A 27,705-nucleotide genomic window follows, 5' to 3' on the forward strand; every position below is an offset into this window, starting at 1 on the left:
TCTATAAATACACTCAGCTCTAATGTCTGTTCCCTCCTGCACTGATTTCGCCTTTAAAGACAGACAGTGGAGCATCACATAGATCATATAGAGCAGATAATCTTCTCAGCCTTCAGAACATCATAATGCATCGAAAATGGATCGAGTCCTGAGTGACATTCAGGGCCATAGAGGACTCTTCTTTAGTAACTCTTCTAAAATCTGGGGTCTTAAAAAACGTGGAGGGAGTTGACATTTAACAGCTGGATATATTTTGGATTATTGCAACTGCCCTTCATGTTGGGAAATAAAATGCACATGTATTTGAATAACTCAATGACTGTGTGCGTCTGTTACAAATGTTCTTGGACTCAAGTCTGTCTCTGGTCACACTATTGTAAATCTGTTTTATAGTGTACAAATACAATGATTACTTCCTCGGTGTTAGTGGTGTGGAAATCAGTAACCCTTCCATGATACAGACAGAGCCTTTGCCAAAATGCAATGCAGTGGTGCCCCCTGTTGGAATGCATTCATCACATAGGACCAATATTATAGATCGTTCATTAGTGTCACAACTTTGCCCGACTGACTCCTCGCTGATCAGTGAACCTGCATCTGTGAACACAGTTGACCTTTATCATTCACAGAAAAACAGATACGAGATGAGGGGTTTGTTTTTCCCACTGGGTCATGTTGCTGAAATCCTGGTTAAGCTTTCGCAAGCAGCTTGGACTTTAAAACCCCCCGTCACCACGTCAGGAGCTGCTCCGCCTTAAAAGATGCACTGAACTGTGGATAAAACTCAGACTTCACTCAAGGTCTTTATATGCAAAAGCTGTGACGGCTGTCGAGTAACCCACGAGAGAAGGTCATCAATGATTATAAAGCATTGTGTGCGGAAACAATGCACACTGGCTTCTAGGAACTTTGGGAATGTGGACTTCAGACAGCAAATAAAACCGAGATTGGGATTTTGGAATCAGCAGAATGTGCCACAAAAAAATCTCTTTGCACTGTTTTTTTTTTTTCCTTTTTTTTGTCACAATGTCTGACCACTGAAGAAAAAACTCAACGTGAATTTATCAAGACTTTTAATAGTTGGTTTTCAAATGATGTACACACAATGAACAAAATCATGTCAATCAAAAACATCTGATTTAACACTTGATTTTTTTTTTTCCTTTTTTTTTTAAACAGCATTTCATATGAATCAGCCGTCACCACAAACAAAGACACACTCTGAATACACAGCCACCTCTGTTGTAATCAGTAAAAGGTGTTAGCGTAGGTGCATACATCCTGTAGAGCTGATACAAAGGGCTTCAGTGTAATGACTCAGTCAAGGAATCCAATTAATCTGCGGGTAAGACAGGGACACTGGATGTTGTTCTTGCCTTGTTTCAGCTAAGACAGAGTGTACTACCTTCATGTTTACTTATTACTCACAAGTGTTACAAACCATGACATTATAAGTTTAGAGTTATCTCACCTGACCCTTCATCTCAGGTGGCCACGGTTCTTGAAAAGCTGCGATGAGAATAAAGAGAGAGCAAAATGGCAGAGAGAGCGCGAGTGACTGTCACTGCCATGGGGGGAAGCAGCAAATACAAAATCCTTAACACCTGAGGCTCTCTCCCAGTTTGCCACATGTACACTAACAAGACTATGGACACAAATTAAACCATGGAATGACTAAGTATGAGAGCAGTCAGTGTACAACTGATGCTAGTCTATAAAATGTCCAGATATTGATGTAAAACTTAAAAAGAACCACACACCAGCAAACAGTTTCCATGCACACAGCGCACGTCAGACATTCTGCTTTTCAGGGGACAGCAGAGGATCCAATCCCACTACTAACCACGGATACTAAAGAAAACTCTATAAAATGACAAAGACAACAATAATGTAGTTTGTAAGTATTTATGTGTCTCTTCTAAGGCCCAGACAACCACTTTCCACTTCACACTGGCAGAGGGGTAAGGAGAGTTAAAGCCTTTTTCTGCCGCATTTTAATTGAAAGTACCCCAAATAAATATGCCCCAGGGTGATGATTCACCTGCTGATTGCAGACGCTAAAAATAGACTCCAATGTGCAGAGAAGTGGGGCTGGATAATGATTAAAGAGAAAACAGTCACGGGAATACAAGTCATACAGCCGTCTGTCCCCAAAAGAATATAGGTCGTCACAGGATTGGCTCAGGCAGGGGGGAGTGGAGAACCTGCTCAGTCGCAAAGTGTTCATTCAGATAATTTATCATGAGATAATGTCCTGAAACTGAAACGTATGGTGTGTGAACCACCACACAAAGACTAGCCAAGAGTGATCCAGACATCTCTGCAGGCTTAGAAAAAAATAAAACATGGTTCAAAATGAGACAGTAGATCATTAACCATCCTAATTAAACAGCTGGATGACATACAGAGCACAGTCTCCAGGCCCAACACAACAGGAAGTAGCTCCTGCACTGTGTGAGGTTGTAACATGGTCCGTGGGTCAGGTGAGGGGGAGCAAGAGGAGGTGCCAGGAGTCTGTGAGGGCAGCGGCAGGGGTCGACATGGGGGTGTTTTTCAGTTCTTCAGCACTGCCTCGTAGCTCTGGAACACACATTGGGAAACCTCTGGAGCTCTGCACTTCAGAGAGACCTGAAGAGAAAGAAGAGTCAAGTAGGGTTGAATATTATCTGATTTATAAGCTGCTCAACAAATCAAAACAAAGCAAGTTTATAAATGCCCCTTGTGGGACATACAGTACACAAGTTACCTCAGGCAACAACAAGTCACACAGAAGAAACTGATATATTGAATTTTACATCAGTCATATGAAAAAATTAAGAAAGTAGTGAAGCGGAATCAAGTTAATGTCAGTAGTGTATAAATGAGCATGAACGGCACAAGAGATCTGAGCGTTGTTCAGACATGATCATTGTTATATGTATGCATATGTAATATTTCTTCAGCTTCATGACCAAACGAGTGTAAATGAGATCACAGTAAATAACCAGAATAACTTCATTGTCACTTTAAAAGTCTATTTTTCCAGGAGGCAAAGTTCATTATTTTTCAGACAGGAAGAAAAACTGCTTTTGATTGAAACTCTTCTTAACTCAGTCTCATCAGACACAGACATACAGAAATATACATACATAAATTCACTCGAGAAAATAGAGGCAGCCTCTCCACTCTTTGATGTTAGTCTCAGCTGGGAACAGGTTTAGGATTTGCTACAGCCTCGCAAAGTGAGTTTCCCCCCACACCACCACATTGTAATCCTACTGCAGTTGTCGTTTCCTCAGATACACTCTTCACAGGAAGCATAAGGCAGCAGGAGCTTTGCAGTAATTGTATCAGGGCAGATACTGTCATGATGTAGCATTAAATACAAAAGATAGTAATTCTGAATATTTCAAAATGTTTCACTAATTAACTGCCGCACAATCGGCAGTGCTCTCTCCTATGACAAATGGAAGCCTTAAAAACCCACGTCTGTGTGAAGTTGAAAAGAAAAGGAAACGGCGCGGTCATGGTGATAGTTCACTAAAGATAACAAGTATAGACCCCTCCACGACTGCTTTTCACTGACAAATACAAAAAACACAGCAAGACACTAAATCCAAGAATACTCCAGTCTGTGGGGAAAGCTCTTTAACTGCCTAAAGATCTGTACTTTTATTTGAGCGATTTATCTTTTACTTCCTCGACTTTCTACCTAGTACTTTGGGTATTTTCTGCCAATTATTAGAAAGCAGAAAGCAGAGAGTTGACAGGAAGAGAGTAGGGAAAGGGAAAGAGATGGGAATGACATGTAACAAAAGGTCCTATCAGCACCTTAACCCCTATGTCACCAGCATACCCATATTTTTTTCAAGTGTTCATTTCATTGAAGTTTTTCTTGAATTTGTGGATTCTTCATTTTCGCCTAAATATTAATATCCACTATTGTTCTTTTGCACTACCGGTACAAAGTACTGTTTTCATTCATGTTTGTTTTTTTCAAGCCCTGAAGTGTCTCTGTTGTTTGAAGCAGTGAAGTTGTTTTCCACTGTGGTACAGAAAATGGAATATCAATATTTTTCAACATACAGTGTTGAAGTTTGATATTCTAGTATCGTGACAAGACTATAATGTTTTCTCATTCAGACAGACACAATTATTATAATTAGAGTGATCAGTTATTCAGCAGAGATTTGGTGAGTCACTGATGTGACTTTCACACCAGGCCCCTCCTCAGCTCATTGAATGCTGAGACCAAACAAAGGTGATGGAGTGTGATGTGGTGGATACCAAAGAGCTGCACTGGAATAAAACAGTGATATAACTCAGCTCTTTAAGTGTTTCCTCTGTACACTTGCAGCTCTTTACTAATGTATGCTGCTGCTGGCAACATTTAAGCAGCCACGCTCATGTCAGCATGGGGTAAGATGTGAGGAAATGCGGATGCTATAGCCGGTGTGTGCAACCTGCTATTAAGAGAGCTGGAAACTGCGACATTCAAAAGAGGAAGAGGGAGCTACAGTAAAGATGGAGGAGGGGCAATCACCCGAAGGTGTGTATCTAGCATGCACAGACAAAAAAATATCTTATTATCAAGCTTTGTTCCATCATCCCAAGAAAATTAACTTACGAATATCCAAAGTGATGACACAACTGCGTTTCAAACTATTAGTTACAAAAACGGCAGTGTCTTATGTGATGCAGTCTCCAGTGAGAGACAGACACATGGATTCATATAACTTGTCATGCAAACAATTAACCAGCCTGAAAACACTGCAGAAGTCTGAACCTGTATAAACGGGGACCTACAGCCGCTGCAGTTCTCTGATCAGCAATGCAGCACTGCAACAGGGGAAAGCAAAGAAAGATGACTGCATGATCATATTTTTTAAGGTTTGTGTCTTACTCCTAAATTTGATATACTTAATCTTGACTTGAGAAACAACTTTGAAAATATTGAGTCTAATGGTTTAGACCTCATCCTATGTCATTAGTTTTATCCTTTAGTGTGTCAAGTGTGTGTTAAACTAGGGGTAGGCATGTATAAGATCCACTGCAATATATGTAGTTTTATATTGATATATTGTGATACAGTAAATGCTGTGAGATAAATATCAATTTATATAGTCCCACAGTATATAGTTTTATAGTTTTAACCTAAAAACAGAGACTTCTGAGAAAATATTAACCCTGTGCTTGTGTAGTAGGACAGCAGGTGTGTGTGTGTGTGTGTGTGTGTGTGTGTGTGTGTGTGTGTGTGTGTGTGTGTTTGTGTGTTTGTGTTTAGCGTAGCACTGTGGTGTCTCTTTCTGTGCTGAGACTCACTTTTACCAAAACCCTCAGAATTACCAGCTCAAGATGTGGGAAGAGAAAATCAGCCAACATCACTGGGCACATAGTTGCCATGGGGACAGGAGATGGCAGATGAGAACACCACGCTTCATATCAAAAGGATTCCAGTTTTCCATTGTTAAATACTATACATATACATGAGCTCAGTGGAAGGCAAATTAAATTGGTGCGCTTCTGAAGATTTCAAATGTGCAAAACCTATAGAAGCTATAATCAATATTTTTATAACAGAAATGTATCAAATGACAATGTGAAAACAATGTGAAATGGATCACTTGTTGAATTTCAACTTAAATCTTAAGCTCCTCTCGGCTTTATGAAGCTTTATAGAGAGTTTCAGCTCCAACCTGTAACATCACTGTCAGAGCTCGCTCTCAACACGTCATTTTCGGCTGCAGACCGCAGACAGACACAGTCGGTGAATAGCTGGAGCACACAGTGGCACATCTAGCAGCTAAAGTCAGATATTTCCCTCAAGAGTTGGTAGAGACCAAACACAGAGCTAAAAGAGAACATAAATGAAAGTCTGCAATATTGAATGAGGTGATATTGAAGGTGGTGATACGTCAAAGTTGTGTTCACAACTTGTCTCCACTGCCTCCAAACTGCCAATATTGCAGGTTTAATGAGAATGCAGAAATGTTTTTGAAATTCTTAAGATCTTCCATCTTTCATGGTCTTACTACTGCCCATCACTTTTTAATTTTTTAAACCAAGAGCTCCTCCATTTCAGCTGTAAATTGGTTTGTGGGATAATAGTGTCCATTAACCTTACACTCAAAATAAAGCCAATTAAATATGCACACCAAGACCTTTCAATCAACATAGTCAAATGCAGCTATAAGCAGTATGGAGTGTGGCACAGCTTTAACACTCTAATATAAGTAGTAAGGCATCATGGGAGAGCTGAAGACAATCAAGTTTAGAGATATCAGAAAAATAGGCCAAGCCATATTTAAACCTTAAAACAGCATGGGCAAGCAGCAGCAAAAACCAAACATGCCACCATGCGTCTCCACTCACGGCAATGAACAATAATCTTTTTGTCTCGTCCTCTGTAGCAAATTAAAAGGCATAAAACATGCGGTGGCAGGGCTTTACTTCTTCAAGTCTAAAAATAGCTGCTGACAAAAGGCTTTGGCAGCTTGGCTTTAATGTGCCGTGCCAAGAGAGTGCAGGGATCATGCAGCAGCCAGCAGCTCACAGCGACAAGAATCAGAGTACACACTGTACATGCAGCTCAGTTAACTTTAAAGTCTAGTCTTCTCCTCACTTAACAATTTATTACCCATCTGCAAAAAGTAGGGGAGCCTTTCCAGCCACAGTGAGGAACAATTTGGACTTGAATATGAAATTACAAAGACAGAAGGAGTACAGAACAGAAACAGCTGAAGGTGGATGAGAACAACCTCTTGAATGAGTGATGTGACTTCACAAAAGGACACACGGGAAATATAAACACAACAAATCAGGAGAGAGAAAGGGGAGAATGTAGACCACCTCCAGCAGAAAAAAAAAAACATCACGCAATAAATGTTCTACAAACAATCATTTGGTAAAAATCAGCTTTCACTTCACGAAAGTCGTGTTCTCTTAAATCTCCTGAGCCAGCTCAGGCTACGTGATGACTACAGTGGCTAAAGAGAGAAAGGTGTGAAACCAATTTAAAATTCAGAGGATTTAATGAGTGAGAGCAGGGTGGCTGACGAATTGACTAGTCAAGATGGGAAAAAACAGAAAGACAGTTAATGCCACCTTATGAAAAAAGAAACATGATCTGAAAGCAGACAGAGTGATGAGCAGAGAGGAGAGTCACACCAAGGTCATTGTTCTGGACTAGTCATGCAGAATTTCTAAGCCAAACACAATCCATCAAGAGCGGAGACCGTGGCACGCTGACAAAGCAGACATGCAACAACACAAAGGAGGAAGCAAACAAATACATGTGCACACTGACAGATACACACACACACACACACACACACACACACACACACACACACACACACGAGTCACCAATACTAGCAACACACTCCAGTCACTGCACAATCAACCAGCCTTCAGCACGCTCTCCGCTCATTACTTCACATCAATCTCCGTCATGTCTCTGCTTGTTCAAATCAGCTATTGCTCTGTCATGCATCTCTATCCATGACGTGCAGGGATGACAGTATTTTGTTAACTCATCATACTGACTTAATTCAACAAGCAGAGCTGTGATTAGTGCTGAAGAATGAAAGCAAGAACTTTCCTACACTGTATATGGGAACATACAACAGTGAGACCATTTTGGAGTCCTGGGTAGATGGTTTGGTTCAGTGAGCCCTTTGATACCTGATTTATATTTATTATGGGATAAATCTCCAATACCAACCAAAATGTGCCGAAATCAGTCACTATAGTAGGTATGATTAAAGCCTCCAAAAATAGCTCAGGCTCTGGATTTGAAAGATTTCCCCTCACTGTGTTGTAATATTGTGTTCTCCTATTATACCAACATGATGAAAAGATGCCAACACTTCTTTTAAAATCAACATCTTAGAAAAGTTACATAACCAAAAGAAAAAACAAGTCCAGCAAATTATTTTAGGTTTGTATTACAAAAATCTGGGATTTAAAATAAAAATAAAGTAAAAATGGTAAACATTGGATAAAAACCTTCACTTATATACAAATGCTGGTGAAACTGAATTATAAAAGTACAATTTGCACTGTAAACACTCAATTCAACCATTGTTCAGATAAACTTCAGTCATTTTATGATATAAAAATCATTTTAAAAACCTACCTGCCCTATTCTAAGCCTTTACGACTCATTAAAATGCTGATGAATTTAGGAATTTCACAGCAGGACAGGTAAAATCAAGTTCCACGTGTTTCACAGAAACAGTTGTTCCTGATTATGTGTCAGGTAATATAATGCTTTCAACAATGATGACACTAACAAACTGTATATACATATATATACACACAGTAATTTGTTAATGCAGCACCAAAGCTACAACAGTGATGACTTCAACTCATGAAGTCAGCTAATACAACTAGCTCAGTACTCACCGTGTAGTTTGGGTTTCCTGCCTGCACCCTCAGTTCAGCCAGCACCCAGATGCCGTTGGATAGTTTCATGGACTGATACAGCATGTCCTGACCCTCCACCGTACGCTTGGCTATGGTGAAGATGCTGCTACCCTGCAGTTTGTTGGAGGCTGCATCTGTTGAGAGAACAATAAAAAAGGTCACAATGCAGTCAACATTTTATCTGTTGAACTGAACTTATAGTGTCTTATCTTAACAAGCTAATGTTGGTTTTTAGTATTCAGTTTCACACTGTTATTCAGTTATTCAGTGCCACTCACTGACTCCTGCCATGCTCTATGGTTGTCTGCTGAAACAGTCATTAAATGTATCAGACCATGGAGGATTTCTTTTTCACTTACCATCCCCTAAAATTTCACTCCAGGCTGTCTGTGCAGCAAAGATACAGTCACTAATTTGGAAAGAACTTTTCTCCTCAGCCTCTGTCTTACTGCTGTGCCCCAGTAGGATTTGAAACCCTCCCTCTTTGTTCATGAAGAAGAAATTCAATCTGTGGGGGGAAATCTCCATTAAACTGTCATTACGAATTCTTCTCCAGTTCAGCTGCACTCACACTTATGTAAAACTAAATTATCGCATGTAAATAGGGACTGCAGCTGATGAGTTCTCATCAAATAGAATTTGCTTCATTAGCGAGGATCTGAATTTGAGGTCGCCACTGCTCTGCTGGGCTGTCTTCACATAAAAACAAGCTGCAGGCTATGGCTGCATAGTGATGCATTCTTCAGCTAGTGCACTCTGTTGTGCTCTGTGTCCCTACTTCTCACCTGAGTTGAGATGGCAGTCTTTGATCTGAAACTGGGACTCATTGTCATTAGGAATGTCTTTCCACGTGGCGAGGAACACCTGTCGCTCTGTAGAAGAAGAGATACAATCACTGGATGAGTCCAAAGACAAAGCACAAACTTAAATGTACATATCAGAAGGATAACAATAGGGTTTGTGTTAAAGATAAATGTACACACTGTAAATAGTGTGTGAGAAGTCTGATTCCACACTAGACAAGGTTTCCTGCTGTTGCTCAGGCTCTGGAGCATTAGCTCGCAGCCTTTGGCAGAAGTCCTGCTGCTAGCCCCATCAGGAGACTCCGCAAGGTGAAATGCCAACATGTTTTCACAATATAAATCACACAGCAGCACGAAAACAAAAGGAATAAAGGCTCAAAAATGGCACTGGTGTACAATGTAGGAGCAAGTGTGCAGTTCCAAGGTGTGAATGAGTTCAGGCAGGTGGACAGTCTCTCACTCACTCACACACACACACACACACACACAAACACACACACACACACACACACACACACACACACACACACACACACACACACAAACACACACACAAACACACACACAAACAAACACACAAACACACACACACACACACACACACACACACACACACACACACACACACTAACACTAACACACACCAATGTACCCTCACTGAAAAACTGACGTATGTGTATGCGGTTGACGTCAGTGGAGTTTTGAGTGAAGAGATTCAGCCTAGACCCACTCACCCATCTTCCCGTCCTCTGCAAACAACATGCTGATGGGGTACTGGCAGCTGAAGTAGAATACGTCAATGTTGTTCTTAACAGCCACCTGTGAGAGTGATTACATCCAAGGAGGGGGTAGAGGAGGACGACAGGAGGAGAAACAAGAAGAAATACAAGGGTAATTACTTTTCAAGTGCCCTTCAAGGATGGCCATGGCTGGTTTGTGTGTGCTGTTTACTGAACAAGGGGGCTATAGTCCTCACTCTCTCACATTAACACACTCACACATAGGCAATACCATATCCTACAATATCAACACTATACCCATGTTCTTTACTGGTCTCCTATCACACTGTATCTCACAGTAAGTACAAGGCTTCCATTTGCCAAAGAATATTAGCAAAAATTACTTACAAGCTAAATCAAAAAATACCTATTTCTATAAACAGCCTTTAGAAAAAGCTTTACAGGAGGATATCAAGATGAAAATAAATGGAGGTGAGAACAGCAGGCAGGTTAAAAATAAAAAACCAAACACAAAAAGATAGCACACAATCAACACTGACAAGTAATAGGAAACAAAAAATAGCACCTAACAGCAGGTCTACATTAAAAAAAAAATCGGGTTGGTTAATGTTAGCTCCTCATGCTGGACCTTTTACACTCTATGGACCCTGAAACACCAGAACAAGTGTGGTATAATGGGAGCACCTGAAGTAACAAGCAGCAAGCAGCGATATTGATCAGGCTGCTCCACAAAGAAGTGCTGAAAGAAGGACAGTGAGTTCAGCCAAAGGATAGCTGAAGAATGACTCATGAATAATTCATTAGGGCATCTTATTCCTGGGTGCAATGCGGGACTACACAAATTACACAAGGCTTCATTCTGAATGCTTGTAAACTAAGAGAGCTCAATTACAAAGGGATATATGACCAAGGAGAGGAGGTTGGACACCAAATACAACTGGGAAAAAAACACTAAAAACACTACTGCTTGATATAATTTTTGATATATTATCACAGGTCTTCTGTGCTGTCATAAATACCCACTATGATTTCCAACTCTGTAAGGCCCCCCTTTTGTACAGGTTATTTTTGCCAGCTGGAGTCCTTATTTGAATGATAACATTATATGTCATCTCCTAATTATTATTATTATCCAAATGAAGATAATATTTTTGCGCTGGATGACTAAGTATACCAACCACTTCTGTACATGGAAACTGTACACAGACATTGTATGGACACTTAAGACTCAAGGACTGCCAAAAAAGACATGGGCCTGCGCTGTTATTGAACATTTGACTGTTTTGTAGAATATTGTTTGTTGAACTGAAATAAAAAGAAGTCCAAAATTTTTTTTGCCAACTGGGGTAGGATGTCACTTCTACTGCAAGTACTGTCTGAATTTGTCTTGGCAAAAACTGACTGAATGATTTTGCAACAAATTCGATATTGCAAAGTATTTGTGATAGACAGATTTTTAACTATTTTCTGGCATTTTGTGGACCAAACAACCAGACAACAGATTAATCAATAAAATAATCATTTGTTGAAGCTGCACTGACTGAAGACCACCACACTACCACCACTCGAGGAAAAAGATTACAAAGCAATAGCCATACATTAAATGAGACAGCTGATGACAATCATCATCTTTTAACTAAACTGATGAATAGATGAGAGGATCTGTCTAATTCATTGATCAATCAAATTGAATATTTATTATTTAGTACAATACTTAATATTGATGGGGAAAAAATCTCAATTCTTAGCTGTGGTACCAAAGAACTTATTTAGCCTCCACCAGTTTGGGAGTGTAGCAGCCACTGTACTAGACTGCTTTTTAAATGTCTTTACTATTGAATAAGCATACTGTATATGTCAATTTCTGTGACCAGCAAACCTGAAGTCACCACTTTGATGTTTAAATTAACTTCTGTGTCGTTCCAGGAGGCCGTAACGTGGGAATAAGAACGGAGAAACTTGCACCCAGCATTACTAAAGCCTTTCCCTTAAATGTGTTGAAGTGTGATGAAATGCTTTAGTGATTGTGGCAGTGTACAGGCGCCAAAAAACTGTAACCACACATCAGTATTAACTACTGAAGAGTATTTGAGTATTGATATTCTGGGATATTATCTTCCATCAAGACAAAAATAACTCAAAACCTCTCAAAATATCTGAGCATATAAAACAGACAGCCTCACCCATCAAAGCAGGGCCTAGAAGCAGTGGAGTAGAAAGGTTAGCAGGGCTGCTGAGGCCAGGAGAAACAAAGGAGTCATGTGTTGTGAGACCACTAATGAACGCCCCCACCTCCATCATCGCCCTCGACACTCTTATCTCCCCTCTCCAGCTGCATGCAAAACCCGACCACCATTCCGCCCAGTTAAAAGGACCACCCTGATCAAAAACAAGCCTTCCTCTGCCGCTCTTTATTTGCAGCTTATCAAAACCGCTCTGACGGCTGTTTTATGTTTTAATTCTGTTTAATTCACAGCATGGGAATTCTGCAGTATAGGTGAATAACATGCAAGGATGCATTACTAATCTGTTAAGACATGGTCATGTTTTCATGACCAAACTTAATATCCCAAAAGATACAGTCAGGTTCATGAATATTTCAACCATTAAACATTTTGATGTTTTACTTCTGTAAACTATACAAAAACAAATGATTAAGAAGATACAACACTTCCCACTTGAATCGGATATTTCACATATTGAGCAATATTTTATTCAATTATCAAAAACTTAACACGCAGCCAACCTGATGAGGCCAGTGTTAAAAAAATAAATAAAAAACAGCTGGCCTAAATAACATTGTGCTTCTAGTCTGTACTCGACATGTCACATGCGTCTAGTTGATAAATCGCATTAAATGTCAATTTCAGCTGGGAATTAGGATTCATGGTAAATAGAAGCTGAAGCAGTGTAAGAAAGGTACTTTTCATCCAAAACCATCCAGAACTCACAGTCACATAACATTTAAGCGAAATGAACATTGTGTTACCTGCAGGTTATTGAGAGGCTCCATCTTCATGACAGGTCCCACAGTATTGAGGGGAAGGGTCACTTCAATACTCTGGTTTGGACTAAGAGGAGTGAGAACCTGGAGTGGTCCAGCTGGAGAAAGACCAAAGCTACAGAGAAACACAGAGGGGGGAAAAAGTGTCACAAAATGCATTTCTATACAGAAATCTCAGCATCCATTGCTAAGTAGGTGTTCTTACCTGTTTCTGTTAAATTGGATGGCAAAATCAGTCATGACACTCATAGCTTTATTAGTGAGGGTCATCTCCATTTGGATGACCCCAGAACGGCGAGCAAAAGTGCCTGATATCTCCAGACCCTTGGCCTTCATGGCAGGAAGCCAAACCTAAAGAGAGACAAGATCAGTTATTTTATTAGGGATCCCACCACTGGTGTTACATCGCACTGTTTTATGTCCCAGCTTATCAAGACTCACTGTTTTAGGGGGGCTGTAGGCTCCCATAGGCATACCAACTCCACCACCGAGATCAAACAGGTCATCCAGACCGCCGCTAACAGGGGCGCTGAAAGAGGCTGGCATTGCAGCTGGAGGAGCACCAAAACCAGCCCCCATCTGTGGGTCACAAAGCAACACGTTACCCTAACACATTCAGTGTCACCCTGTATCGAGCAGAGCCCAAAAAAAACCTCACAAGACAAAGTGACTTACAGCAGGACTTCCTCCAAGGTCTCCGCCAAGCTGGATAGGGGGAAGAAGCACAAAAAAATTCAGGTTAATGTTGTTATAACATTAAATAATACTCTGGGAGGTCTGAAGAGGATGGATGGAGGGGTGTGAGGGTCTAAAATGATGTTCAGTGATTAATGACAGCTATGGGGTTTACACTACTGACAAGTAAAAGCAAGGTGACACAAGTACAGGAACATTTCTCCTTTTATGTAACTGTCCTTTTACTGTCCACACAAGTCCGGCTGAGTGTCTATTGCATCCAATAGGTTTTTATTGAAATGCTACTCACTAGATGTATCTATTGAGGTGATGAAAAGGTTGGGGGTACAGTGACAAAAATGGTGGTGGAACAAAAAGATAGTGATATAGTGATTCCACACAGTGACATATCTAAACTATTGTGCAAGACATGTTTTTTTTTTTGTTTTTTTTTTTTTTACCAAAAAACAAACAAACAAACAAACAAAAAAAATAAAAAACACATAGGCAAGATTTAGTAAAATCTCACCTAAATGGGGCGGGAAACAAATACAATCTTATATAAAGTGCAAACAGGCACAGTTCAACTGGTGGGGAGGACTACTCAGAGGACACAGTGGTACAACAGGGGACAAGAGGGGGTTCTAGGCTGGTGCTGGCCTTTACTGGTCCAGTGTGGTCCCCTGGACCAACCTCAGTGGGGCTGTAATCTGGGGGCGATGGGGACTGATGTGGGAGCTGAGGTGACTGAGGAGTGTCCGTCCGCAGGGGAATGGGCGGCTGATTGAAAGACGAAACACAACCGCACAGCCCAGAGATAAGAAAACAGTTGGACTCAAGGATTTTTACACCATGCTTACTGTACATATCACGATAATAACTGATGATAAATGAGGAATGAAAATGTCAGACTGATGCACGAGAACTACAGTAAAACAGCAGTTGTTAAGTTAGTCCTCTAAAATGGCCTGAACATGATTTATAAATGTTGCGCCCTCTCCCTCCATGTAGTTACCGGCTCAGACTCATCCCCCATCTGCAGGTGCAGCATTGAACAAAGAAAGGAAAACACACAAGGGTCAAAAAAGAAAAAGAAAAAGCACCAAAAGATAGAAAAAAAGACAAAATACAAAGATACATTACCGTCACTAGGTCCCACTGACAATAAGCCTATTATTGAGTTCAGATAGGATGTGTTATACCAGAACCTGAAAGCTTCTCTTGACCTACCAGGCTGTCCAGGCCTCCTCCAAGAAGGTCCATAGCACCCATTTGCATGCCAGAGGAGGGGGGTGGTGGTCCTGTGGTGGTAGGAGGTGTCAGGTCCAGATTAAGCAGATCTCCCAGGAGGTCTCCCTGGGATGGGATGACAGCAGGAGGTGCCTCAGAAACTCCAGCAGCAGAACCTGCATCTGGGCTCTCAACACTCTCCCCACTAGAAATAAAACGAGACATGAAAAAGGAAAGTAACATTAATTTAGATTACACATTATAATGATCCCCATTATAATGCATCATTTATTTGATTATTGTTCTGCAAACTAGATATTCCTGGTGATTTTCATATACACTGTCAACCTAATTTGTCACTAAACTGCTGCTGCTGCAATAACTCTATCTAGTCCACTGAGAACAATGGCTAATACATGTGATGAGTTGCATTTGAAGGCAGGAGGAGCTGCACAGCTTGACACTGCTGGAAAGTGTGTTACTCAGCAGATTTGAGGGAAACCATAACAGCAGAGTCAAGAAGCTAGGTCAACATAAATAAACAAACCCCTTCGCCTGCAGTGTTTAAAAAAAACCCACAAAAAAAACAAACAAAAAAAAAACAAAAACAAGTGCACGACTCACGATCCAGCACTGCCAGGCAGTCTCTTGTGCTGCACACCACGGCTTCCCTCAACAAACGCACTCGGTGGCTTGTGGTAGACAGAGGCCAGAGTGCCAATGTGGCAGATGAGCTCCTCCAGCAGCGTGGGTTCAATCAGATCAGTCTCCTCAGAAATCAGGGGCTTCTCAGCCAGAACCACCTCTTTTGCAGCCACAGGGTCTGTGGAGAGCAGACGCCAGTAGATGTAGCCACGGTCCCTGAGGTCTGGGTTATCAGAATCCTGCAGAAAGAGATACAGGCATGAGGAAAAAGGATTACTATTTATGGAGCATGTTTAATAAATACTTAATGTTAGACTCTTTTCTGTCTTGGCCCCAATATGTGAGACAGAGCACTGACTCAAAGATATCAAAAACTGAGTCGGCCTTGGGGTAGCGCTAGGAATTGGATAATGTATGGGGCAAACTTACTCTACTCATTTTTATTAGTGTGTTAATCTATGTTGTAATTTTTCAGAAGAATTGGAGCTCAATGAATAAATGTCTTGTTATAAGATTTTTAAGTTATGAGGCACATTTTCTCCCCTCTGCTGCTTTCTCCCTGCCTTGTGCAGGGGCAAAATGTTGTTGTGTTATATTAGACTGCATCATACTGAGGCATTTCTCATATTCTGTCATCCTCATGTACATGAATAATGAAGCACAAAAACACCTAAACCTTTCCATGATGATATTGGTGATCAATGATCATTGATGATCAAACTAGGTTAATTCACAGCCGTACTCTTTTCCCTCAACTATGTTGCATAACTGACTAAACACAGTTGCAACTAAACAGTTTATATAACTTTAGTATAGTTTTTACAACTAGTTTATATAACATACCATGTAGCCTATTCTAGATGGTTGGATGAACTGCACATAAAATTTAATATTTACAACTGTTAAATTGTTTTTTTTATTTTACATTTTTTTAAGTTACCTCATTACTTAAAACAATTAAAATGCAATTAGTGTAACTGCAGAGTAAGCTCAAAGCACTGAAGTCATTACTAAGGTAAGTGCAAGGTTTGGATCCACAATGCCATTACAATACTCCAGTGTCCCTGGAATGATAAAATAGTGAGGAACTCTCTGGAAAAGATACAAAAGTAAGAGCTAAAAAGCCATGTTGACAAGAACCAATTACCCAAATTTGAAGAAAATGTGGATAGCGAGTTCAGAGTAGTAGACAGCAAAGTGAGGATTGTGAAACATCTGTAGACAGATGGAATATGAACGCATGCATCAAACTGTGTGTGTGTTTTTTTTCTCACCTGTGTAGCCAGGCTCAGCACCTGCTGCACTAGCTCCTGGGTCTCAGTAGGCTTTTTCAGGAACAACTTGACGATTGCCGTCAGTAGCTGCAACTGCACCTGGAGGGCACAGTGAACACATATCGTACGTTACAACTGCTCACATACAACTCACTGCTCAGGTTTCCCATGGAAGCAACATCCTGCCAAACACTGAATATTCATACTATTAGTCTAATCTGCTGTTGCAAACAGCAGCACAAAAGGGATTTTATGCATGATGCATTTCTTTCTACAAGGGATGTTCTTAACGACTAATTTCCCTGTTGATTAAACAAGTGCAAATTAAGATAAGTCGACTAGTCTAAACATTAGAAAACAATGTTTAATTGGGATCACAGCATCTGCGGGTTAACAATATCATATTGCTGAGTGTGGCTAATATTAGCAGTGCTAGCACAAGCAGCCTTCTTACTTTGCAGGTTGATGTCCACAAGCCTGTGCTGAATGTGGTTACAACCAGTTTATTCTGAAACAGCCTACATACCTATACCTACCATAGCTTACAGGATCTGTTATCTGCCAGGGCTGCGGCCCCAGCTAGTGACATGTGGCTGCGTAGCATCTTAAATACAAGTTAACCGGTGTGGTAAATTAATAATTAGTTTAACCAACTAGTATTTCTGTTGCCAACTAGCGAGAGTAGCAACGTTTAATCATTTAGTCAACTAATCACACACATCAAAACTTTAGTTTGTACCCACTTAATCAGAAGAAAAAAATATCAGATCTACTGCTTGGGGTGAGCTGGTTTAAACCCACAATGAACAGAATGCTCTTCAGAGTAAAGGTTGGTTTCTCTACAACGTGCCTCTGAGCCACATATAAAAAGTGTTCCACTTACTGTAGTGACTTCCCATTGAGCACAGTTGCTCTCAGAAAAACAAAATATTTTACTAAGAAGTCTTTATTTCACTCATGGTTACCACAGATTTTGTCAGTTAAATAAGAGCAGTTCTCTGCAGTACATTTGTGTATAGCTTGTCATCTATTTGACAGCTAACCAATGGTTTTCTTTCCAACTACAAAAAGCAAAGCGTGCTACTTACTGCCAGCACTGACTGCAAATTAGTGGTGCCACCATCATTAGAAATGCATTTCACATTTTTTGAAAAACAACGTCCCTGTACTCCTAAACACACCTGTGTGCTTTCATCGTGGAAACCCTCTAAAAAGCTCTCCAGCAGCTCATCGGCGTTGTCAATGCGCTCAGCGTACTCTCCCACAATCCAGATCATGGCGGCACGTGCCTCCGGCTCATCCAGGGAGTCCAGATTTTCACACAGAGTGGCAATCACACTCTCATACCTGAGAGCAGTCACATGAAACAACAACATGCATTAAGACTTTGCAAATGTATAAGGAGAGACAACAAAAATAAACAATTACAGTGGGAATTACAGTTATTTACTTAAAGTTGCATTAATGTATTTTTGGCCACTAGGGTCAGCAAAAACAACAACAGCAGATAGAGCAACATTAGCATTAACCTGGAGCTGTGTTTTCTGTCAGCATGACAAATGTAAATCCAATTCTCTCTCTCTCTCTCTCTCGTGTAGTTGTTTTTACATCACTGCCGATCAGAGCCAGAGATGATAAATACCCGTGACTACTGGGACTGAATGCCGATTGTACCCTTTCAAGGGTACAAAAAGCCCAGGTCGTAGTGAGTTTTTGACCTGTGTAAAAGGGGCTTAATAGTCACTCTCATAGATTTGGTTTGGTCATTTGGTCATTCATTTACTAGATGCTCAACCAGCTGTTTTCTGCCGTGGCTAATGAATTTCTGTGGTTGCGGTATCATAGAGCTCAAGGCCTGAACCATGCCAAGGCGTGAGCTTTGCAAAGCCGCTCCTTTGGAGCCTCACAACCCCGGGGTGACGGTCTACTGCTGTGTGGCAGAGGTTTCTGTCTGGCACATGAATCCACTCTGTTGGAACCACAGCAGAAGTCACACTCCAGCCAAACATGCTTGACCTTTGACCAGGTGCAATCCCAGCAGGGTGCTAAGTGCTATCCACTACAAACAGACACTCTGTGCTACTGAGGACAGTTTTCTTCTTTAAAAGCTAAAAGGACTTTTTGTCTGTGTAACTCTGCCAATGTAAAGACTACAAGAATTTATAGTGAGAGTCAGTGAAGTGAATGTCGGGTTATCTGTTGGTGAATAAAATGTGTGAGTAAGTACTACAACAATTAATGTATGTTAGATAGCATGTAATAGGTCATAACAATGTCATATATCTAACAATGTCTTAATGCGAATGGCCAGCCTATAAACTTAAGTGCTTGGTCAGACTTCGATATCGGTGAAGTGTATGATAAATGTTATATTTTGTATGAAGAACGGCACTAAACAGCAACCTCAAACTAAATTTCCACAGGTGCCCAATTCTGTCACATGTACCAAATACATAATAAAGGACACGCGTTACAGACTAAAAACCTTACTAAATACATCAGGTGTTGAAAAATGAGAACACTTACGTCTAAGAGGGAACCTACTTGTTAGGGTACTTGCGAAAGATGTCCTTGATGACCACTATGGCCTCCTGCACAACATAGTTGACCTTGGTCTGGATGAGGTCCAACAGGGTGCTGACACAACGCTCTGCTGATTGCTAACCATAATGGAGAGAAAAATGATCTGACATTATGTGCCTATACATTATATAAAAAGTACACATATATTCATATAAAATAAATATGTAATATATATAAAATCTATGACATCTATGTGGCCTTTTATCACTGCTTTATCTTTGAACTACATAGCTGACACGAGGACTTGAACAACCAAGCATCTGACGACAGTATTACATCATGTCCACCCACCTCTACTTTGATGGCACAGCGGCCAATGGCTCTGACCGCTTTACGGACAAAGTCCACATCCACCTCAGTGGCGTACTCCTTCAGCTCAGCCAGCACCTACAGCAAGACAGACACATATCCATGTCACTCACATAATCTTGTTAACAATATTTTTTCTTTCTTAAGTGTACCAAAAGACAACAATGTATTACAGCTGTGGGTGTGATACCTGGGCGATGTTGGCTTGAGATGCAAGGCGAATCATAATGTCCAGCTTCTCCAGTTTGACATAGATTGGGTCATTGTACTTTACAAAGAAAACCTTCATCTCATGTTTCAGAATCTCTGGGCTAAAAATGGACAACAGACAATAAAGCAAAAAGATCTGAATGAAATTCACCAAGCTACAGTAAATGCAACTTTTATTAGGGGCTGCTATTTCCAATGTATGAAGAATAGTAAAGAAACCCTGTCCCCAGGTCTTCTCCCCAGACTTACCGTCTCTGTACGATGAGATTGATGTTTCTAAGCGCCACATATTGCAACTCGGGCTCAGCGGAGAGTAGAGTGACCAGTGGAGGGGCGAGCTTCTTCAGCAGGGTGCCATAGTAGTCCAAGTCTTTGGGCAACATCTCCATGAACTTCATTAAAACTTTGACTGCTGATAACACCACTGCAGAGTTGGCATGGGAGAGCCGCGGGGTAACACGCTCACAGATGCTAGCAGATGTTAATGATATTGGGAGGCAAAGAGCAGAAAATTAAATTGGAGTTCACCGTGAATATGTGCTAAATGACATGCATTGTTAATGAAGGCAGTGTTTGCTTTTACCTTTGGGACTCACGATCATCACGAGGTGTGTAATTAGCCAGGCAGTCAAGAATGAATATCTGTCCCCACTCTGTACACTCATTTAAAGCTGTCAGCAACTTGTTGATGGTCTGGGGGTTCAAGTCCAGTAGATTACTGTTGGGATGAGACTCGGCTATCTCGGACAGCGCTGCCACTGCGTTTGCTACAACCTAAAGATGAAGACAAAAGAACAGATAAATGCTGACAGAAATAGTAGGGTCCAACACTTACATTAAGATATAAAAGAGAGGTCACTGTACTAACACCATTCTGGCATCATGTTGGGCATTTGTATGCCAGCACAGGGCTTATCAGTGAAAGGCAGAGCTGGGGTGTGTAGCCAGCTGTGTCACCCGGAGTCAGAAATCTGGCTGGCTCAACAGCCAGCTAGGAGTCATACCATGGGGTTGGAGTCAGAGATGAGGTCTTTAAGAGTGTCCAGGAAGCCTTGGTCCTCCACCAACTGGGCATTGATATCATGGAGCTTTGCTACACACACGGCAGCCGTCTTCCTCACATATGGGTCTTCGTCCTTCAGACATTTCCTCAGTGGCTCGCAGAGGTATTCAGTGATCTTGTCCACACGAATGCAGCCCATTGTACGAACAGCAAGGGCACGAATAAGAGGGTTGGGGTCTTCACAGTCCTAGATGGGTGAATCGGAGAGATGATTTATTTCTCTCTCATCACACATTAATTGAGAAGCATTTTGATATCGTTTAACATTTGTTTGTATTAGCATTCTGTAAAGAACAAAATGATCATATATTGAGGTGTCACCACTGTTGTAGGATGATGAGAGGGAAGAAAGTAAAACTAAACTGATACCTTAAGGTTTGGTAATTATCTCACTAACGTCAGAGATTCAAGAGGGAAATTACTTTAAACAGCTGCCCAAAGCAGCATGCATGAGTAGGTTCCAATTAGTAAGGAGAATATTTATCTTTCCAATCAAACAGTGCTGCACAAAGCACCTGTATATAACAAGAAATTCCTGGTATCAAGAGTTGGTCCAAAAGGTGAAATTCTAATAAAATTCTCAACATTTATATTATTTCCTGATAATTTTCCAATAAAATTGAGATTTCCTTTAATACTTTTATGTCTAAAATCAATCATTGGACAAGTTTGCAGAGTTCACATACCCTGTTGCAGTACTGTGCCAAACAAGCTCTTACTGCACAGATTACTGCACTTTAAATACAAACTGATTATTTCATACAGTTTCTAGTCTTTTATGACAGACTGACATTTACCTTCACAAAGGTGTTAACAGCCATGATAGCCATGTCTGGCTGACTCTTGGCATAGTTCATCAGGTAGAGGTAGACCAGCTTTTTCAGTTCCAGGTTGTCCGTCTGCATGCAGTTCACAACATCTGGGAACAGAGCGCTAGAGGAGGCACAAGATTTCATGTGAAAATTGACTCAAAATGGAAGGTGATGAGTTACAGTTCATAATTCCAGTTTGGGATGTTTCTGACATTGTCTTCCCTTGCTCACCTGACATCCTTGCCAACTGTCATAGATGCAATGACCTTCTTTACGGCCTCTTTCTTCTTCTCCTTCTTATCACTGTTCAGCTCTGCCTTGAGCTCGAAGATCTCCCCTGCACACAGAATAAAGAGGGAATCATTCATCTCGTAATCCATGTGTGATGGAGGGGGTGGAGAGGAATACTGTGCAGCAGTGCTCTCTCTTCACATATCACAACATGCACACTTGACTGTGGATAGCGTCCTCTTGTTTATCAGAACCCCTCATTCCCCTGTACTTTCTCATACTTGTGGGTGGTATTGATTATCTACCGTTCTTCCCTTGCAATATCTAAAACAAAAACCTGTCCATATAGTTATGCTGTTATTCAATCATGAGTTAGCACAACACTGACTTTGGTGATAAAGGAGACACTGCATCCTATGAGCCTTCTGGTGGTCCAGTGATAGAGGGCTTATTATAAAGTCGTGGCAGAACATGTTCACATTATTAGTAGCTGAACAGCAGCAGACTTATAGCGCCAATAAAACAGCAGATGGGAGTGCACGAGTCATGTTCCCTGACCGTTAATGGGTGGAGCTGTGCAATTATTCAATAAGATCTTTTGTGAACTTTCTAAACAAAACTTGGCATTGAGATTCTTATGTGTGCTTTGTCAGCTATAGTGTGTGACAATGGAGCAATGCATTGAATATCATTTTAATTATGAGTTTTTGTATATCTTTGTATCTTGATATATAACCCATATCAGAAAAATATTCGTATTAATATCAAGAATTTTAACTACACATCACCCAGCAGGACTTGTAGGTATTGTTGAACAGATGATAAAAGTATGCAAGTGCAGGGACACCTGCTGATATCTATGGTAGTCAAGATGCCAATTGTTTTCCAATCATTGTGACTGCCTAAGGACACAATGTAGAATCTGAACTGTGAGTGTAGCTATTGAACAAAGCATAATGTCACCATGTGAAACTCTCATGAAGGATGGCAAAGGAGATGTGTTTGTTTATCCATTTCTGCTAAACTTAGTTTACATCTCAGTGCAGTGTTCCGATGATGCCTATATACACATACACTGTCAGTACACTGTCAATTTTGGGCTTGAATTTGAATCTACCTGCTTAGTTTCCCAGGCATTGTAAAACCTTAATCACTCCCCATCTCCTTCAAGATGTTAGTAACAGACTGCACACAGCGACAATCAAATCCACAGAAAAAACAGATACTGAAAGAAACATGTTCCTACAGTGTGTCTCAAGAAATCCTAAACAAACATAAGGAGTCTACATACTATCACTCATAAGTATGTGTTTGCATTCACTAAGCCTAATGTGGGAACATGCACAGTTCTAGGATGTGTGAGAGCAACCACAAAAATACAACAGGAGGCACAGCAAGACAGTTAAATCTCTGAGAGCTAAGGCTCAATATGTCTAATCTGCTTTACAGAAACTGAGCTGTGAAGCTCTTGGCAACAATGTTGATGCAAAGCAGGGTGATAACTTCTTTGGTTAAATGTTTTTCCAGCTCTAGTTAAAGTCAGTCAAATGTATTCTACAACTCAAAGGTTATCAAAATATGTATTTATTTGAACCCATGAATCTTACACTGAGTAAGAATCTTTGGCTTCATTGACTGAATGATCATGAATGTGTAATGCATCATGTTGCTGGGAATATATCCAATATTTTTTTTTCTGAAATCACTGAACAGCTTGAAGTTAATTGGACAAAATAAACAATCTGGAAAAAGACTAGGTCTCTCTTTGCAGAGATAAAAATTCAGCACCATCCAGCTGAAATCCACAAAGCATTTCTTAAAGAACAGTGCATGGATGCTAGCAACACCTGGAAACTGAAAATAATAATAACCATCTCTCTCATAATTTAACGAATAGTAAGCTATCAGACCTTTCTTGGTGGTGGTGAAGTACTTGGAGTCCGTCATCTTGGATCCAAATTGTCGATTTTCCTGCAAAAGAGAGTGAAAAGATGTTTGTGAAATCTTTTCCTGAGTGGAAACTTGGGAGCACCACAAGAGCAAGAGGAAATACTAGAAGTGCAAGCACAGGGAAATAAAAGGAATTCCTGTCTTCTCCTGAACAAATGGCAGTGATCTATCAAAATAAAAAACAATGGATTTTGGTGAGAAAACAGACACCAATATCTCCTCTTTCTTGGTCAGCAATATCCCTTCTACTGAGCAGCATGAAAGGACACGTATTTCCTGTTGTTGATTTTCACTTGATCCAGCACCTCTCTGAAAAAGATATTCTCCCAGTTATATAATAGCACTTCCTGCTATGAGATTTGAGCAATAGAAATTCAGGGTAAGTGGTGAATCATTCTCCTGCTATAGGGAAAATAAAAGCCAGATTTTTGACTAAGACTTATTTTGTCTTATGGAGTGTAGTGTATAGATAAGAAGCATGTAGCTTGTGTGCACAATCATTACACTTCATATTATGCTGCCTTTGACTCCTTTAAGTGTTACTGCCACAAACGAAACTTGATATTTCCCTGAATGTACTGTGAACATTCTTGGTTACAATGTTAATAGCAACACATACTGCTGAGATTTGTGATGCTTTTTATTATCTTATTGTTATAAATATAGACTCAGTTGGCAGCTTATTATAAGGTACACCAAGCTAAAACTAATCCAGTCTAATACAACAGTCCTGCAATAAATCCTCCTTCGTGAAGGTTATGATTTTCAGGTTAGGTTCAATCTGTTTCAGAGAGGTGTTCATTCAACTGTCTGATCATTTTGCCTACCCTCATTGATTTTTTCAACAGCACCACAAACTGCAGCCTCCAAAATGACCTTAAAGTGAATCAACTCCTCTCTGAAACAGTTTTGACACAGGACTGTTGTATTAGATTGCATTAGTTTTAGCTAAATGTACCTATTAAACTGCCAACTGAGTGCATGGTATATGATGATACTTTATTACCATAGTACAAATACTGATGTAAACCAGTTGTCTGTTCAGAATGAAACATCTAAATAAGAGTTGTCATGGCTAATAATTTAATCAATTCAAATAACTTTCCATTTATTCAGATGATACCATAGATGGGTCTTTGTTAAGCACAAATTTCCCTTGACCATAATCCATACACCTATATAACACTAACAGCATTTTATTGATAATACAGTATCATTTATGAACTCTGCCTTAAAATTAAAGCAATTTACTTTACTCTAAATAAGATTTAATTCAAAGAAATAACTTGCAGGAACAAAGAAGATAGCAGGTCGTTATGTAAACTGTTTATACCAAGTTCATAGCAGAGGCATGACAGTTATAAACATTAAATTGCTACTAGTGACAACAACAGTGAGTGGCAATTTCATTATTTGTTGAGCCTCAGGCAACTGAACACATCAGACAGGTTGTTAGACCCAACTTAACCAGACATGATGTGAACACAATTGTCGATGCAACAGCTACACTGAAGTTAGTTAGAGGCAATTAATCCTAACCCTAACTTCTCTTATATTTTGCACCTCTTGATGTGAAACGGTGCTACAGTTAAAGCCTCAATGCTTTTGAGACCCAAATTTGTGAAAGAAATTTATCTATGAAATCAAAAAGTAAGATTTTACTTCTAGACCACATCATGCATGTAGAGATTTTAAAAAATAAAATAAAAGTGCACTAGAATTTGACAGATCATGACTAGATTATCCCAGACAAGCCAAACGTCATAAACTCTTATATATACTGTATAACAGTCTCAGATTTGTGAAACCTTTATTCTGTTTGTGAAAATGTAATATAAATAAAAATAGCTTCATTCAGATCTAGAGCACAAGTCTATATATAGAGCTTTTTAACTGGACCTGGTCTCATGTGGTCCAGATATGAAAAAAAGTAAAATCGCTATTTTTGAATTTTCACATTTTCAGTAGAATAACGGTTTCATAAATTTGAGACTGAATCTTAAAAAGGTCTTTGGCTTGTCTGGGTTAAACTAGTCCAGATCTGACAGGTCTAACTATAATGGACTTTGATGTAGATCTGGTCCAATGTGGTCTAGATGTGAAAACAGCAGTGAAATTTCAATTTCTTGTTGTTTTTACCCATTGCAAAGTGGGTTTCAAACAGCGTCTCCTACCCTTTGACAACAGTAAATTGCAACCCTTCGTTCAGGATTGTAATTTAATATTTAAAAAGTATGTTTCCTTATATTCTCCCTAACTAACGAATCGGAAGCTAACTTCAGCGTCGTGTGGCAACACGAATTAGCCGATTACAGTACGTTTGTACGATAATACACGCTGCTACTATGTCATACTGACACTGAACTGGCAGTGTAGTTTTATATAGTTTGAAAACTAACAGTGTGAGTAATTCACACTTACTGACTTTGACTTAAACCGCTAATTTAGCCACAAAGTACAGTAAACGTTCGCTAGCTGGCTAGCATCAGGCTACAATGACGTTAACGCTAGCATAGCTGGAGGTACACTAAAATATATGTGACTGTAGCGTGAAGTTAGGTCAATTAGTGCCGATAGTTATGTAGTTAACGATGCTGCTCGATCCATTACTCACGCATAGCTGATTCGCCCATTCCTGCATGTTTGCGGCAGTTAAGGTACGATGAATGAAACTGGTGCTAACGGCTAACTGTGCGGTGCAGGCTGCTTGTCAGTGTCAGCTAGCGCCTGGCCACTTCTCCAGCTAGCGCAGCTGAGGCATGACCTTCTAAGTAGAGGCTTAAGGAAGCCTTTGCCGGGATAGTTAAGCTCTTAATCTATCGGCCCGGTTTAAACCTTACCCAACGAATTAGCGTACCTTCTGGAGTTAAAATTAGACTCGCCACCCAATGAATTTGGAGAGAAAATCTCCACAAACATCTTACCGTGACAGGCGTAGCAGTAGCTGTGATGGCCTTCGTCCCCTCCCACTTGATTTACTTCCGTCTTTCCACTAAATATCGTTTGCAAACAGACGAGCAGCGTCAGGTTTCACATAAAGAGGGTCGTTCATAATGCTGGGAGCCCAAGTGGTTCAATAACTCTATCAACAATATGTAATTTTCAGCACGTCGAGGAACAGTTTCTGTACTCTTTGGATGCAGCAGGCTACATAACATGTCCACTTACTAAAAGTTGACAACATAAAGATACAGCTACTGATACACTTACTGAAAATAGTCATGGTTCTGTAAATACTGTGTAGTAACATACTAATTTGCCTCAGTTTATAACTAATTTAGTCTAATCCCTGCAAGTGAACTGTACTTATTATTTTACTAGAGGTGTTTATATTATTTTGCCCATGCCATGTATATTAGTTCACACTGCGTTAAAATTAGAGGTGTTTCTTATGTTTTCTCCATCCATTTAAATCAATGAGAGTAGACTAAATAATAGAAACACCTCTAAAATGACCATAAAGTTGAAATAACAACACTCTAAAACAGTTTAAACAAAAATTGAACACTTAACATAACTTTAACAAAGGTAAGATTTGTCTGGACTGCCATTTTAGGCTTGGTCATTTCACTAAATAAATTGGTTAAGTGTAGGTTAAAAAAATCATATTATGATTATCTTCTCAACAAATGTGCAGATGAGAATTTTGAAGGGAAACAAGGTCAGTAATTCTGCTGTCATATGCACCAAGACGGGGCAGGGTTTATGGTATTCGGCTTTGTTTTTTTTTTTTAACATATCCAGACTACAAAATCTACACAAATAGATCA

At 40.1% G+C, this 27,705-nt stretch overlaps 1 protein-coding gene across 3 annotated transcripts; it reads right to left on the reverse strand.

The window, feature by feature from the left end:
- Positions 1–1,066: 1,066 nt before the first annotated feature.
- Positions 1,067–26,916, reverse strand: ap1b1 (adaptor related protein complex 1 beta 1 subunit). 3 transcript variants are annotated; one of them, XM_022755263.1, is made up of 23 exons: positions 26,860–26,916; positions 23,896–23,956; positions 21,986–22,091; positions 21,740–21,875; positions 20,884–21,129; positions 20,463–20,653; positions 20,129–20,350; positions 19,860–19,980; positions 19,652–19,747; positions 19,322–19,437; positions 17,959–18,124; positions 16,778–16,876; positions 15,483–15,742; positions 14,859–15,063; positions 14,644–14,664; positions 13,629–13,658; positions 13,395–13,532; positions 13,159–13,304; positions 12,939–13,068; positions 9,944–10,028; positions 9,192–9,278; positions 8,386–8,540; positions 1,067–2,628 (listed from the first exon to the last, which is right to left on the reverse strand). In XM_022755263.1, exons 2-23 carry the CDS (start codon positions 23,930–23,932, stop codon positions 2,554–2,556), a joined length of 2,868 nt encoding a protein of 955 aa, XP_022610984.1. In that variant the 5' UTR covers positions 23,933–23,956; positions 26,860–26,916; the 3' UTR covers positions 1,067–2,553. The 3 variants fall into 3 exon arrangements, with proteins under 3 accessions (XP_022610984.1, XP_022610967.1, XP_022610976.1); XM_022755246.1 differs by lacking the exon at positions 26,860–26,916 and adding an exon at positions 26,550–26,584; XM_022755255.1 differs by lacking the exons at positions 14,644–14,664; positions 26,860–26,916 and adding an exon at positions 26,550–26,583.
- Between the last annotated feature and the right edge of the window lie 789 nt (positions 26,917–27,705).

This window comes from Seriola dumerili, unplaced genomic scaffold (assembly GCF_002260705.1).
Source record: "Seriola dumerili isolate Sdu_G_001 unplaced genomic scaffold, Sdu_1.0 BDQW01000017.1, whole genome shotgun sequence".
NCBI classification, from domain to species: Eukaryota; Metazoa; Chordata; class Actinopteri; order Carangiformes; family Carangidae; genus Seriola; species Seriola dumerili.